This window comes from Pseudonaja textilis, chromosome 2, assembly GCF_049901715.1.
Source record: "Pseudonaja textilis isolate UNSWEBS1 chromosome 2, rPseTex1.2, whole genome shotgun sequence".
In the NCBI taxonomy this organism is placed as follows: Eukaryota; Metazoa; Chordata; class Lepidosauria; order Squamata; family Elapidae; genus Pseudonaja; species Pseudonaja textilis.
This window is the reverse complement of record NC_141991.1, coordinates 242945581-242962836: the sequence shown is the minus strand read 5'-3', so window position 1 is coordinate 242962836 and position 17256 is coordinate 242945581. Positions and strand designations below refer to the sequence as shown.

The 17256-nt window shown below is 36.1% G+C and overlaps 1 protein-coding gene and 1 long non-coding RNA gene across 28 annotated transcripts in view; one reads left to right on the top strand and one right to left on the bottom strand.

Moving 5' to 3' along the window:
* TCF4 (transcription factor 4) overlaps window positions 1-17256 on the bottom strand; it is a 419947-nt gene that overhangs the window by 400900 nt on the left and 1791 nt on the right. For 7 of the 26 annotated variants that reach the window (XM_087927451.1, XM_087927450.1, XM_087927454.1 and 4 more), the window contains exons 1-3: window positions 16719-17186; window positions 15504-15595; window positions 13702-13774 (exon numbers count right to left, since the gene is read on the bottom strand). In XM_087927451.1, the coding sequence (XP_087783577.1) occupies window positions 13702-13774; window positions 15504-15595; window positions 16719-16779 (226 nt within the window). In that variant the 5' untranslated portion in view covers window positions 16780-17186. Of the gene's footprint in view, window positions 1-13701; window positions 13775-14100; window positions 14250-14337; window positions 14472-15358; window positions 15382-15503; window positions 15596-16718; window positions 17187-17256 lie in introns of those variants that run through there. The other 19 variants (XM_087927469.1, XM_087927464.1, XM_087927477.1 and 16 more) reach the window with 9 other exon arrangements.
* LOC148127444 (uncharacterized) overlaps window positions 15590-17256 on the top strand; it is a 109160-nt gene continuing 107493 nt past the window's right edge. Inside the window, exons 1-2 of one of the 2 annotated variants that reach the window (XR_015742408.1) lie at window positions 15590-16095; window positions 16322-16409. This is a non-coding gene — a long non-coding RNA (uncharacterized LOC148127444). The remainder of the gene's footprint in view (window positions 16096-16321; window positions 16410-17256) is intronic. The other variant, XR_015742409.1, reaches the window with a different exon arrangement.

The following is a 17256-nucleotide window of genomic DNA, read 5'->3' as shown; positions in this document are numbered from 1 at the left end:
TATACTACATATGTTGTATTATACACTGCTCAAAAAAATAAAGGGAACACTTAAACAACACAATGTAACTCCAAGTCAATCACACTTCTGTGAAATCAAACTCTCCACTTAGGTAGCAACACTGATTGACAATCAATTTCACATGCTGTTGTGCAAATGAAATAGACAACAGGTGGAAAGCATAGGCAGTTAGCAAGACATCCCCAATAAAGGAGTGGTTCTGCAGGTGGTGAGACAGACCAGTTCTCAGTTCCTATGCTTTCTGGCTGATGGTTTGGTCACTTTTGAATGCTGGTGGTGCTTTCATTCTAGTGGTAGCATGAGATGGAGTCTACAACCCACACAAGTGGCTCAGGTAGTGCAGCTCATCCAGGATGGCACATCAATGTGAGCTGTGACAAGAAGGTTTGCTGTGTCTGTCAGCGTAGTGTCCAGAGCATGGAGGCGCTACCAGGAGACAGGCCAGGACATCAGGAGACGTGGAGGAAGCCATAGGAGGGCAACAACCCAGCATCAGGACCGCTACCTCTGCCTTTGTGCAAGGAGGGACACAAGGAGCACTGCCAGAGCCCTGCAAAATGACCTCCAGTGGGCCACAAATGTGCATGTGTCTGCTCAAACAGTCAGAAACAGACTCCATGAGGGTGGCATGAAGGCCTGACGTCCACAGGTGAGGGTTGTGCTTACAGCCATGTCTCATGCCACATTGCACCACAGACTGTTCAGAAGTTGGGGGCTGCTTTAGTCCAGGTGTGGGAGGAGATCCCTCAGGAGACCAACCGCCACTTCATCAGGAGCATGCCCAGACGTTGTAGAGTGGTCATACAGGCACGTGGAGGTCACACACACTACTGAGCCTCATTTTGACTTGTTTGAAGGACATTACATCAAAGTTGGATCAGCCTGTAGTGTTTTTTTCCACTTTAATTTTGAGTGTAACTCCAAATCCAGACCTCCATGGGTTGCTAAATTTGATTTCCATTGGTAATTTTTGTGTGAGTTTGTTGTCAGCACATTCAACTATGTAATGAACGAAGTATTTAATAAGAATATTTCATTCATTCAGATCTAGGATGTCTTATTTTTGTGTTCCCTTTATTTTTTTGAGCAGTATATTAATATTAAATATCGCATTGCATTGCATTACATTATATATTATAATCTCGATTTACGACAACTGTGCCCAAAATTTGCATTTGCTAACAAGACAATTGTTAAGCTAATTTTGCTCCATTTTATGATCTTTCCTGTCAGAATTGTTAAATGAATCACTGCAGCTGTTGGTAACACACGTTAAGTAAATCTGGCTTTCCTCCTGACTTTTCCTGTTCAGAAGGTTGCAAAAAGGGGACCTTCTGACTTTGGGTCACATGAATCTGAGTCACAGCTATCTTAATCTTAAATACATGCCAGTTCCTAACTGTCCAAATTTTGATCATGTGACCATGCAGATGCTGCAATGGTTGTAAGTGTGAAAAATAGTCATAAGTCATTTTTTTCAGCGCTGTGTAACTTCAACAGTCACCAAATGAATGATTGTAACTCAAGGAGTGCCTGTATATTGCAATATATTAAATTAAAATATAATAGCCTAGGAAATAGAACAGAAATAAGCTGAGCTTGTGGTCCTTGTATCAGAAAGGGTTAGAAAATAAAAACAAAGGTCATCATCTTGGAGATTTAGTAAATAAATAATTGCACACAGAAAATGTATCGTCAGATTATGCAGATATGGTTTAATATGAACATTTTTTTCTTCAAGAATGAAGATTTGCATATCCAAAAAGTCTGAGCCAAGCTGAAAACTTCTCAAAATATTTACCAGTAAAGAAACTGGTGACTGATTGTCAAATCTAGAAGCAACAGCAGGTATAGCAACAATAGGAGGACATAATTCAATCAGGATTTTGGCTGATGTTGTAAAGTATAAAATGATTCAAATTGTTTACAAACAGCAACACAACTCCCAAGATTAAATTATACCCTTGTATTTGATCAGGACTTGTACATTTTTTTTTCCTTTTTGGATCATAAAATCATTGTATAGTTATTTTTATTCTAGGTCAAATATTAGAGAAAAAAATCTAGATGAATTATCTTTATAGAGATGTCTATGATAGATATAAATTAGAGACTCTTTACTATTAGACCTCTACAAAATAACTCTTCAAACAGTAGTTAAAAGTGCCAGTCAGTATGTATCTGCTTGAGAACAAAGGCAATAGTGATCACCAGGATGATGGCAGGTGACAACTTAAGGTTGAGTTTATACTTGATGCTAAACCATTGACTATAGTATGGGTGAATCTACATATCTTCAATTGCAACCAACAAACACTAAGTTACGGACCACACAAATACATAAACAGTGAAATAATATTAATCTATTTACAATGATTTATTTTTCCAACGGAACATCTCTCATCTGGAAAAAAAAAACACTGAAAAGAACCATCTTCTATTATTTAAATATTTTCCATTATGGACAACTTCCAAATGTGTGGACTCTTAGTTTCAGAATTCAGAGCTGTGCTTATTAGGGGAATCTATGCTGTGTTTTTGAAAGTTGCACCAGTTGCAAAACAGAATTATCCTGGAACAAGACTTCAGGAAATATGTATAAAACCCTCAATTATTTTACATATAAATAGAAATGCTGCAAATTATGGCAGTACATAGCAAGAATTAGTAAAGTCATTTTTTTAATTGTTTTCTTCCAGGCCACAAAGAATCCATTGTGTTACATTGATTGTGGGCAAGTAATTTTTGAAGACTCCTTTGTGATTCTGTTTCATAACACACTGTCCTCACATCAATTTAATCTGAAAAGTCAAGTACTGCAAAGAACAACTAGCTCAAGAACATACGATGATACAGATAGGAATAAATGAATTCTTTCTTTTTAAAGAAAAACACCCTTTGCAAAAGTATGAGGTCTATGAAATTTTTTTGCATGCACTGTACCATAAAACAATGAACACCTAACTTAGATCTGAATTGCACATGTTCTGTTTCAGTTTTTTTTTTTCATTTATATTCCTGCTGTTCTATTAAACTCAAATGTTCTTTACAATCAGTTACACACACACATACATACACATATACAAACACACACACACACACACACACCTTTTTCACCCAGGACACCTTTGTAAATACAGCTGCTGCTTAAATTCACAAGCTACAATACTTTAAAAGTGGATGTTCCTCTAGAAAGAGGCTTTAAACTCTGCTAACCAGCATCAAAGAATTTTGAATTGCAAAAGTCAGCAATGAAGGCAAACAGAGCCTTAAAAAATAATTAGAGAGGATGCTAAATGTGCTTACAATATGCTTTAACAATATGACACAAACATCCTAACTTTGAAAAAAAACAGATGCAGTTAATAAATCCCATGCACCAAATATTTCAAATCTATGTCAGCTCTAAAACTTTGTTTTATTGGTAGGGGAGATGGGAAAAGGAAGATTATTAGTTGTTCATGGTGCTTTGGAATTTAATGGAAGGTTATTAAATAATGTGATTTATCTTTTTCTTTCCTATTCTCCCCTCCAAAATAGAACCTCCAATAGTCTAGCAAAGATAATATTTCCCAAATGAATAAATAAAACTTATTTTCCTATTTAAGCGTACAGAAGCATTATAGATAGATACAAAAGGTATTAAGCAGAAAGGCTACAGAAAACTACAGGTACCTCCAATTATTCAGTAATTTTGTCAAAATTCTTGTTAAAATTCTACATGGATTTGTGTGTGCGTGTGTGTGTGTAAAGTTGTGGGTAAAAATGAAAACTGTACCACTACTTTATCTTTCCTTCACCATGAACACACTTTAAGAAATATTAACAAATAAAGGTAACCATGTTATGTACACAACAAAACAAAGTCATCGTCAAATACCAGAGCTGAACAACAATCTGTATTAGAACCAATCAAAATATTGCAGAAATCTGCACGTTTTAGAGTATCCATATGATTAGGCAGCACACAAAGCAGGGTTGCAAGAAGAAACAGATGAAGATTTGCAGACAAAGTGCATAAATCACTACTGAGGGCTGCAGAAAACAGATAACATCTAGAGTTTTGGGGATGCAAGTTCTGAAAAGTCTGATATCTTCTGATGTGAAGAGTTGCTACTAACAGTTACTAATCCACAAATGTCCCAACTGATGAGTCAGTTTGAGGGAAAAACAATAGAGACCCTACAGCAAAAGTCACATTTTTCAATGAATCAATAAAATAATTAAAATTAAAATTAGCTAATTCAAATTCTTCAAAATCTAATCTACTCAGGAATCTTTTTACCTCTGTAAAAGTAATGATGTAACAGTAAATGGGAAGCCAATGCATTTTAAAACTTTGTTGCTTTAAATCAGGAGTAGGCAACCTTTTTATACCTACCGTCCACTTTTGTATCTTTGTTAGTAAGAAAGTTTTCTCTAACCGTCCACCGATTCCACAGTAATGGTGATTTATAAAGTAGGGGACAAAACCCCTACTGCCCACCATGAAAGCTGGAACGCCCACTAGTGGGCGGTAGGGACCAGGTTGACTACCACTGCTTTAAATCATAGTTAAATATCCTATAGTACTGATAAAGCCATATTTCATTTATCAGAAACTTGAATTCCAACATCATCAACTACTTCTTCTGGGTTGAAAATAATTGACAAAAGATTATCCGAAAATCTGATACCACCAAAGACTCTTGACTAATAATTTCAATCTTCAGTTGGTCCTGACATCCACGAAACAGACAGGAATACAGATAGTCTTTGACTTATGACCACAACTGAGCCCAAAATTTCTGTTGTTTTAAATGAATTTTGCCTCAATTTATGACCTTTCTTGCCGCAGTTGTTAAGAGAATCACTGCAGTTGTTAAGCTGGTAACACAGTCATTAAATGAATCTGGCTTCCCCATTGATTTTGCCTGTCAGGAAGTCACAAAAGTTGATCATATAACCTCGGGATGCTGCAACCCAGTGGTAGTATGCTACTGGTTTGGGCTGGTTCGGCTGAACCAATAGTTTAAAAACCCTCAGAGGATCAGTTGAGAGGAGGAAAAAAAAGCCTGAGGAGAGAAAAGAGAAAAGTGCAGGATCGGTGCATTTCTCTTCTTTTATCCACTCAGCTGATTGGCACTGCAGGCCTCAGCTGGTATGGGGAAAGATGTTAGGTGCAATTGCACGTGTGCACGATCACCGAACTGTAGTGGAACAGGTAGGATCCTACTGCTGCTGCAACCGTCATAAAAATGAGCCAGTTGCCAAGCATCTGAATTTTGATAATGTGACCATAGGGATACTGCAATAGTCGTAAGTATGAAAAACAGTTATGTCCCTTTTTTCAGTGTCATAACTTTGAACAGTCACTTCAAGTAAAGGACCACTTGTATAGTTATAACAACAAAACATTTCAAAGAAGTACGTCTGAGGGTTTTTCATTCTAAAATTCCAATATCTTGCAGCTAGGCTTCACAAAATCACGAAGCAGGCTCCTCATCCCGACAAAACCCCTTTTTTTTCTTAGGCTAATGTGAATTCCTATCACTCACATCCAGCAAAGTCCCAGCAAACAGTCTTTCGAGGGTGAATTATAACCATAGAGCTTATCAGGCTTGGAAAGCTGCCAGGCCAATAGCTTCCAAGCACAATGCTGTACAAGAAAATACTTGGCAAGGAGTCTCTGAGAGTCACAAAGAAATCTTCACATTAATTAAATGAACTAATTGTCTCCTGTAAATACCACTCCCCTTTCGCTCCTCTTTATTCCCTATGGGAGGGGCCTTTACTTCCAAGTTGACCCTTGTTCCTTAACTGTACCCTTCTCCTGGCAGCTCTGCGCATGAGCACATCGGGAACAGGCTCCAGCTGTTCTTCTGCCCCACTGATCTCCAACTTGGAAGGCAGCTGATAACTGTCTGATGGCCCTGGCCCCATCTCTGCCTCTGACACAGAACACTCATCAGAGCCTTCCCCAGACTGCAGGACTGGCCCATGTTCCTTCCCAACCTCCTCACTGTCTGAGTCTGCCACCAGCTCCATGAGCCGCTACCTTCTAATCATTCTGAGACATAAACACAACTGTTACTGGTTCTCTCCATATTATCTTTTGACTCTTTATGAAATAGGGAGCATGATTCTCATTATCATTACTGAAATAAAATTGAATTTCCAGTCTTATTCACTACATATGTTGACTAATGGGGTACCATTGTTTCCTTTTAAAAAATATAATACGAGTATATTAGTTCAGATTTAATTCTATATGTTAAGAGAGACTAGATTAGATATCCTCAGGTTAGGACTCTGTGTGTGTATATTCACAACTAAACTCTGAAAATCGACAGGATTTGATGCCAGGGAAATGTATATAGGATTTGAGCCATGAACTTTCAGCAACACACAATAAACCTATTCTGAATGTATTTGTATAAATATGCAAAGTGCCTCCAAATTAATTTAATATTTCCTCTAAGGAGCATTTTCATGCATGATTAATTTATTACACAGAATATCATTTCTTTGTAAAAAGGAACCATGCATCCTATGTATGTATCAAATGCAATAAATATATATCTTCCTCTTTTGCTGCACACACAGAAATAATTACCTATAATTAATTTGTTACATACATCAGATCTTTAGAAACCATATTCACTAATCATTCAGATACTCCACAGAGTTTAATACTGCTTTCAAACTTCAGTTTGTTTTATCTGATTTCTTACAGCGTCCACCACACTGACAAACATTTATTCAAGAACAATTCAATAAATGATCTTTAAAACCTAGACTATTAGAAATACACACACTGTTCCTGATTAAGCAATTGCAGTTCTGTTATCTTGGCTTCTGGGAATGGATCTAAATAGCCTCATAATATCAAACACTGTAAACCACATGCCTGGGGCCACCAGGAGAATATACTTTTCTGTAGGCTCTGTTAAATCACAAACTTCCTGATATAAAACATAGCTTGCCATTAGTTGTAAATGTTTGATCCACAATGCTTACAAAATGAGTATGTTTATAGTAACAGATTAACAATTAATCTTAAAACAAAACAGTTTATGAAAACCTAATAACCCATGCATGCATAAAAAAAATCAGAGCGTTAGTGTACAGTTTATTATGTAACTGTTATTTCTGAGAATTAGTTTGTTATTTAATTCATTATCTCTTAACAAAGACAATGATTTCTTCCTTTTTCTAAATAAAAGAATTTGCTAACCAATTCTGAACTTTTGCTGAACATTTTTATTAAATGTTAAAAGATTTCATTGCTGTGAGTTTTCAAATTAGATAAATATATGTGAACATATATGCCTATTGCTGTATGAATGCCATTAGCCCAATTTAACATTGTATATTATTATTATTATTATTTTGGTCAGGAAATGATATGACCTTACATAAAATGTAATGAATCATGAGTTAACCAGCCATGTCTAAGGCTACAGACATGTAAAACCCAATGATGTCTGGATAGTAATATCAATACCTACCAATACAATCAATTTCTCCACTTAAAAAATTGGGTTTAGCATCTGTGTCCTAGTCAACTATCAGCCACACAAAGTATTTCCTGGATTCCGGTGGAACAACAAAATGAACAATTGTCTCTGAAAACTTATATGCTTTTCTTTTGCATATAAAGGAAATATTACCAAAACGGGACTCACGGCATTGATTAATGAACAAATGCTAATACACACTAATACAAATTATTTAGTTCGTAAATCCCACATTACTTGTTACATGTAAGCCTGATCCTCAAACCAGGTAAGATGAAGCAGTAAGAACTCAGAAAAATAAGTTTCAATAACAGTAATCAGATTTAATTTTTAAAAAGTTTGATCAACTAGACAAGAGAACAGATTTTAAGTAAATAAATTTTCAAATATGCATTATTAAACAAGTAGCTCTACTGGCAACTTGTATAAATGAAATCAATGAATCTATCATTGATCACACAGGCTCATGCTAAAATAAATTAGAATGCCATATTCCTATTACAAACTTTACCCTTTTTTACTTTTTAAAATATGGTCTTAGTCTTATAACATTTTTAAGGAAGTTTCATTTTATACTGATCCAATAATAAAATAACAGTAATTTCCTCAATTTTGCATTTAGGTTGCCTTTCTTATTAAGTTTTAGTCATTGCTTACAAGCAGGACTACAAATATTTTGTTATAAATTCAGAAGATTAAAACATGTTCAAATATCCAAAGCACACCACGTGCTTTTTTTAACCTAAGATAATATAGGGCACTAATTTTGCTTTTAATCTGTATTTCAGGCTCATGTACCAAAGATCTCTTAAGAAATGATACATTTATATATAACTATTTTCGGAACGGGTCTAAATAGTACATTATTATTATTGGAATTATTTTAATAGCATGCATAAAGGACACCATTTTAAAGCATTTTATTAATATTAATCATATTAAATACAACAAATATAAACAAAATTAAACAAAATTAAATTTCTAGATTAAACAACTATGCTACAGTGAATTCTACACTAACATGAATAAGTACACTACAAAATATTTCATATATTTACATAAACATTCCTTAATTACCAATTACATAACAGTTCTTACTGACCTCTGCTTGTAGGCAAAACTATTTATGCTTTTGTTTTCGAGGAAAAACAGCCACATTTCTATTAACTTACACTCAGAATATTACATGTTAAAGTCTGAGAAGATTAAGGGGCATCAGAAAATCAAAGCATTTAAGTGTTAAGTTCGGGGAATATTGTCTCAATAGAAATACTGTTTTGGGGAATAGTTTACATATATGACAGAAAGACTTTAAAAGTGAAAAAATGTGGCATGCAACTAACTATCTTGTTGAGTACTTCCGGGCCTGGTCACACAGTAACCCATAAATTGTTTAAATGGGAATATGCCTAACCTTATTATGATAAAACATAGATGGGAACTGGAGTTCTTTTTATGTAAATAACCATTATATAAATAATGGAAAAAACTAGAGCATTAGGATAAATCTAAAAAACACAACACAAAGAAAATATTTAAAATACCAACATCCACTATGTAAGAATCATTTTAAATGATGCATGTATTTTCAATTTATGAGCTAACTATATTTTTGGTGCAACATTATATTTAAAATAGTAATATTATGCATTACAGTAATTATAGTTATAGATACTAATAAAGTCCATCTTCATATTATATCATACTTTCTACTCTTCCCTTAGTGAAGTGTTACTTTTACTCATGTCAATCTAATTGTGTAGAGTTGCAACTCTACACAATATAATTATGTTATCTGAAATGGATGACATTTTTCTGATTTTCTTTATGTTCATTTCTATGTGTCTGCTTATACACATGTATACCCAAACCAAAATTTATTTCTTAAAAATTAAGTATCTTTTAAATGGATGATTATATTAGATAATATCTAAATTTTCCTAATGTTTAGAATATAAACATCCATTTTTGCATATTTCTATTTTCTTCAAATAGACCCATTTATTGTTATTTAGCAACAGAACTAAAATAACTGTATCACAGTATTTTAGTCCCACTGCTCTTCCACCTGATAATATTGAGGGGAAAATGTATCACATCTATATTGGGATCAGTGAGATAGCTCTAAAAGTCACAACAATGGGTAGAGAAGTCAATAAGAAAGAATTTTTTTTAAAGTTGTCAGATTTTAATTTTTGCTTCAGATTTTAAAATCTGTAATAACCTACACAGAGCACCTGTCACAGAGTAGGATAACATTTGAATAAATAGATATTTCAGGAGATCAGTTTGAAGAAGGAAATTTCATTTAAGAACCTCTTTTTAAACACCTAAGGAATAAGTTTTATTCCACAAATGAATACAAAAAGGCTCAAAGAAATGCAATTTTGAAATGAGGTACTTATCATTTTAAGCTGAAAGGATTTAAAACTAAATGATATCTATTCTATGATAGAAAATGTCAGTCAATACCTATCATGAATATATCTTCTTCCATTTAAAAAATCCTACATTAAAAAAAAAAAGCTATGTCAAGGCAAATGCTGAATTAAAACACTTCTTGCTGATATAATTTTCTCCCCATGGGAGGGAATTTTCTCTATGAGTAAATCCTATGGGAACCCAATCTTAAATGGTTCAGCTCACACATAGAATTATCACTTCTTTATGAGAATCAGGGTTCTAGCAAAGAATTTCAACATGTGACACAAATTAGCATCCGCAAATAAACCAATGAAAATATCAACCAAGCATTCCTATAGGTCACTAGCAAACCATGGCAAAGATAACCTATTTCACTTTCCGGAATAAATATATCAACTATAAAGGAATAAAGAACAGAGCAGTTTTAGGCTCAAATGATACACCCAACATCCCAAGGTACTACTCATACCTCCGTCTTAGGTCTCCTATTTCAAATGGTTGAAAGGATGGATGGACATAGCATGACATCTAGAAAGAGACTTAGAAGGACTTATCAGAGGGAACATTGTGGGGGGATCTGTACAAGCAAACATTTGGAAAAGTTGGGCTTCTTAAAAATTGCCACGACTTGTGCGCTGAGACATCCTTAAGATGTTCTTGAAAACATATGTGAAAGCAAATATTTGTGCAGGGGGCAAAGAAAATCACAAGTAGAAGGAGAAACTAAATGAAAAATAACCTTTCTTGAACATAGCTGAATATTTCAGCTTGCAGATGTTACCAGGATCTCAATAGAGCCCTGGTTTACCATAATTTTGCTTTGAATGTTTTTACGGCTAACAAAAAGCAGTCATCGTCATAATGCTGGCAACCTTTCTGAAGGCTGTGGAAAATTGTCTCTTACTATCCTAAAGTCACTGGCAAAGAATAACGCAACCTATAGCCTACAGTATTCAGAGTCAGGGTAGGCACCTAAACATTATTTACACGTTCCCCGAATCTCCCTGTTAAGGTCACCAGGCATCTGAACCATTATGGCTGGATTGTTTTAAAGCTCTCTGTTGAACACCTGCAAACATCAAACAAAAACTGCTGGTCCTTTAAAGCATTGACAAAACCCTTTCATGTGAAAAATGTACCCTGAGAATGTCAGGCCTGTGGCTCAGGTTACACTCGTTTTTCCCCTCTCTGCCTTACAAGTTCTAAAAGTAGCAAAAAATCACATTTAGCAAATTAAAACTTTAAAGGGAATCCAGGCCTGTTTTATTTTCGTTCACACATTACATGCAACACCAGATCACTTTGTATTAAATGAACAGTTTTTAAAAATGCACACATGCAATTTGTTTGCAATATTCTGCTTTATACTAAAAAAATCTCAAGCCAGTTCTTCCCATCCTTTCATCAAATGAGTACCCATTTTAAGAGAGATATAAACAGATCTCCTAAGTAGTCTCTCATCCAACCCTCTAGGTTGCTTCGGATTCTGTACAGAAAACAAGTAAAATCCAAGTTTCAACTGGACACAATGTATTTATTTAATGCACTTATCCATGGACCAAACTATGACATTAAACTACAAGTAATGCTGGGTTTTCTGCAGCAATAAGTGTGTATATTAAAATGACATCATAAGAATACTTCCTACCACTTTATAACAGAACCATATTTCGACTCAGCATAACAATAATGCAACTATAAAGTACTAGGATTCGTCTACATAGCTCATTTGTCAAAAGCACATTAAGAAACAATAAGATCAGGCAACAAAGTATAGTAAATATAACTTCAGGTCACAAGTTTTCTTTAAGATTTGGCAACAGATTCATAACATATTGCCTTCTATCAATTTGTCTTCCTACTAAATGATTCATTTTAAAAGCTATTCCTTACTGATTAAAAAAAACCTATGTCATGAAAAGCATTCTGTGTAATCATACAAATCTCTATGGTCTTGACACATTGTTATTACTGATACTTAATCAAGTGAACTAGAACATAAAACTGTTTAGTATATTCTAATGTTATCTCATTCATGAATAGGAAATCAGTTCATCAAATTCAAGAGCTTACAAGATGTATCCAGAACTTTGGCCTTAAGGTGACTTAAGAAAAAAAAATAGCATGGTTTTGAAATCTTTTCAGTTTAATTTTACTATCTTACTTTGTGCTTTTGTGTTTTCTTCTTCTTTTCAGTTATTTGCATATCAAAGCAAGATGGTTGCAAAAGCATATAATAAAGCACTTTTTTTTTTTGCCTAGATTTCCAAAAGGTTTTTTTCATCCTTTTAAAACTGTTGATAAAATAGTCTCTGAGGAGACTATTAAGCTAAGGCAAATTCCTAAAAATGAGCACCTTGCTAATACTTGTTAGAACAGTAGTTATCTATAGTATTGATTAAATGTAAAATGATTTATCTGGCACAAATAATTTACACTACTTATGTAATGAAAAAATATCCTATTATATATACATTCTTTAAAAGATTGTGCTAGAACAACTGTTTTTTTATCAGGATATCATGTACTGAAAATGTTATAAAAACATTCAAAATATTTTTAAGGAAAACTATTTAAAATAATTAAATATATACTAAACTGGGCATTTTATTTCTTATTCATTTGAATTCTTAGTCCAGGCCTGTGAAAACCACTGGGAATTTTGCTATTGAATTTGATAACAGGCTAAAGCCGTACACAGTAACTGATAATGAACTTGTAAAATCTTATCAAAATTTAACATCTGGTTCAGAGATGCTCCTCTCATAAAATTTTGGTCAGTAAACAGTTATGTGCAATTGCCAAAATGTTGAATACACCGCAGCTATTTAATTGTAAATATATTAGAAACATATCCGAAGGACAACATTCAGTAATGCAGGAAACACTATAAAATACAATTACTGAAGGAAGAATAGTTCAGATGCATCTTTCACAGAGCTAGCATGACAGAAAATGAATTATCCCCAATACATAAACATATTCTGTATTCCACATTCAATTATTATTATATTCAGAGCTTCCTGCATCAAAAAACCAGACCCTTTCTTTGGGTCACAGAGAAAATAACTATTTGCAATGAATATAACACATTTTTCAACACATACACAGATAATAAACATTTGCATTAATATCAACAGGCTCTTTTTTCTCCCCAAAGCTGTTACGATTATCAAGAAAGTCACTGTAATAGGATTTCAGCTTATAGTCAGAAGAGTTGCCCAGACAGTAGCTAATAGATGGCCAAATTTGTATATGCTAATGCTTAGAACAAATTAGGATGAAAAGAAAAAAAAGAGGATGGATACCAAAATAGAACTATAAAATGGTTATTCCTCTTTGCAAATATGAAAATAATTGCTACCCTGGATTTTGCTTATGGAACAAAGCGAAATGTATGTTTTAAAAGGTTTTAAATAGATCCTGCAAAATAAATATTTTTTTTTTTACGTACACATATATGTGCATGGAGTTCTTCTTCCTAAGATACTAAACATTTGGCAATATGAACAATAGAGCACTTCAACTGATCTTGATATAAGTCCTTAATCCAAGCTAAAGTTATGCTCCCCAAACTGATGCCAACTGTACATGTAGGATGGATATATATATATATATATATATATATATATATATATATATATATATATATATATATATATATATATATATATAAAACACACACACACACATACACACACACACACACACACTTTAAGGACACTTCAACTGAATTTCAAACAGAAATTGTACATACTTGAGCCACTAAAGTGTCCACTCGCCAAAGAAGTTGGTCCATTCTTTCCACTGCTGACAGGAGGTGAAAACATCTAAAAGAAAACAAAGAGGTATTATTGTTGGTAAGCAGAATGATTATTTTTTCCTATGTTCAAATTCCATTCAACATTATACAAAAGCTGTCATCGTGATTTTGTTTAAATATGAAATCTCTCTCCCATCACTGCCTTTGCAGCCACACAGTTCTTAAAAAAAGCTATATTCTTTTTCCCCCCCTCTCATGTTAGTTTCACGCATTCCCCAAACAATATAAGATAACGTGGTAGGAGGGACTCCACAACCCCACACACATATCAGCAAACGAAAACCTTCCTAAAAACATTCAAACGGGGGAGAATAAAAAGTTTATCACTGAAACCTTGGTCATAAATGAAGTTATATCCATTTCCCTCCTCTGTTAGGATTTGCCTCTCATAAGTGCCCTGGAAACTTCCACCTGCCCTAAATTTTCACCTCAGTTTTTAGTGCAAGAGCAATTACATTACACTCAAACTCACTCTCGTTCCCTCTCTTCTTCCCCCCCTCACTCTCCTGCGTTTATTTCAACCCTAATTGGTTTTCATCTTCTTCTACGTGTCTAGTAGATAATACACACCTTCTTCCTGAGTCAGAGACTACAAAAAGCAAAGGGAGAAATGAAAAAAAGAACAGTTAGCAAAGTGGGATCTACCAAACTGCCTCAGGCTATAGTTCCCTGTAGCCAAACTTCTCAAAGCCATGTCTGGAAAGGAAGTCTGAAAGGACCACAGCAGAGCTAAACATCTTCCTTCTCTCTCCCCCCCACCCACCTCCTTGGATCCTAATTTCCCCCTCCCACAGTGGAAGTCTTTAAAGAAACAAATGCATCCTATATGAAATTGACTTATCTTGCTTCTCTCCCCACCCCCCCCACCAAACATGAATAAATAATAAAGACTTCTGAAATATTGGAAAGAAAGTGGGGAGTGGGAGAGATTAAGAGTGGAGGAGAGAACCGGCTTTTTGCGGGGGGGTGGGAGAACAATCCAAGGGTGCAGGGAATAAGCAGCTACTCAGGATTTGGTTAATATTAGGCCTTAGAATCAAGACAAGTTATTTTAAAAGTCTATAGGTAAAATAAAAAATGAAAAATCACACACACACACACACACACACACACACACACACACACACAAACAGAGCTAGCCATCAATGGAGGGAGGGTGGGTGGGGGGATCCACAGGAAAGTTGCAGCCCATTCACTGATAGCAGAGCAAGGTGAGTTTTCAGTGAAAACTTGAAGCTTAGGCTACTTCTGGATTTCCTTTCACTTTTCAGGTGGCAAAAAATGAAACAAGGGAAGAACTAAAAGTACACTGTAAAGAAACTGATTTACCCATCAGTTAAATGGCATGCCAGCCATTACTTTTAGAAGGCAATGCAGCACGTTAAGTGATAATTCTTATACACAGAAAATAATGAGAAATATCCGGATTTTTTTAATTTTATATATATATATATATATTTTTGACAGGATGTGGGTTCATTTTGGAGAGGATGTCCAATGCTAAGAACACATCCCAATAAATGGCAGACCTTTAAGTCCATCTCCTTCAGATAAGATCCTAATCAGTAAGTAATAGAGCGTGCATATTTACCATGAATTAAAAACGCTGATTAAAAAAAATCACTGTTGTACTTAAAAAACTCAGTTTGGCTTTGTTTTGGTTTAGTTTAACAGACTTTTTCTGTGCCTTTTTTTTTTTTTAACAGCTGTTGTTCATTTCCACCGTTGTTTCTTACCGCACTGAAATCCAGTAAATCACTGAGTTCTTTGTCCGTCCCTAAGGCAGCCATTCGCTGTTGGTGATGCATTTTAGCAAAATCACACAAACCTAGAAACATGGAAATAACCGCAATCAGAAACCCAATCCCGAGCCTTGCAGGAAACAACAATCGGATTTTTTTTTCTTCTTTTTTTTGTTTTTGTTTTCACGAGACTTAGGGAAAGAGGTGGAAAGGGAAGCGAGGGAGGGAGGGGTGTGTGCGGAAAGGCGACAGGCGACAACGAGGAAGAAGTAAGACAAGAAAAGACGAGACCGTAGTTCTAACGAACCGGGCTAAACTCGGTTAGCAGCTACTCTTGACCCCAAAGGCGGGAGCGACACAGAGAGAACAGGAGCCGCGCTGTTCCGTTTAATGCAACAGGAGGTTCAAACAGGAACGAAGAGAAACGTAGTAAGAGTAGCAAACTACAGGCACCGTTCCCCCAACTTTTATTTTTTGTTTTTTTAATTTCTCGGGCAAGCTCCTTGTTTCCCCTTTTCCTTTCCACTCCGACGACCGGACGCTTCCCGAGGATTTGATTCAAAGAGCGAGCAACCAAGTCCTTAGAGTAAGCCAAACGCACACTCGGGTCGGTACATGGGGACGGAGGAGGAGGAGGGGGGGCAACATAAATGGATGGGAAAGGTGTGGGGTGGAGGGGGGAGAGGAGGGAGAGAGAGAGAGAGAGAAAGAAAGAAAGAAAGGACCAGAATCCGCCTTTTGATACCCAGCCTGGATAGTTTAGTTTGGGTTTTGTTTTTGTTTTATTTTGTTTATGGGTCTGATTAAAGGAGGAGGAGAAGGAAGAGTTTCCCATGGATAACCCAGATTTATTGAAAGGTAGCCGGAGACTGGAAAGTAGCGAACTACTGACACGAAAAGGTATTCCAGGCCCTGCTGGCAACAAAGTCACCCGTTTCTTTAAAGCAAACAATTGGAAGGAGAGGAGGGGTGAAAAAGGCCATTGCTACCCCGGGGAGGGGGGGGAAGAGAGAGAGAGAGAGAGAGGAAGAGAGAGAGAGAGAGAGAGAGGAAGCAAATCCCGCGTGTTTAAATGGAGCACCGCTGGCACTCGTCCGCCGCTCTTCTCTATTAGGACCAGCCACAAAACTAAACTCCAGCCCAAAACACATTTGTTCCCCCCCCTCTCTCTCGTTTTTTTTTTTAAAAAAGGGCACCTCCGGTACCTACCGGCCGAGAGTGACGAGAAGGGGGTCCCTTTCCGACCACAGCCCCGAGCTCTGGATTTCATTGCTCGAAATTACAGCATCCACCAACCAACCGCACATACACACGCAGGAGAGAGGGAGAGGGAGGGAGAGAGAGAGAGAGAGAGAGAAGAAACCTCGCAGGCGCCACGCGAAAGCTCTCCCTGAACAGGAGCGGAGGGAAAAAAAAAATTGAGGAGGAAAAGCCGGGAGAAGAAAACGCGGCGGAGGAGGGAGGTAGCCCTGATTCCTAAAGCAAACTCTCTCACTCTCACTCTTTTTTTTTTTGCCTGCCTTAGGGTAAAAGAGGGGGGGAGGGAAGGGGGAGAGGAGGGGGGGGAAACACAAACAACTCCCCCCACACCAAAAAAAAACCCCACACGCACAACAACAAATCCGCACAAGAAAGCCGGATTGCAAGTTCAGAAAGGGGAGAAAAGGGGGAAAAAAAAAAAAGAGGAGCGCGAGCCGCCCCGTTCCCTCAATGGCAGTTTTTGGCCTCGCAAAGGATCCCCAACACT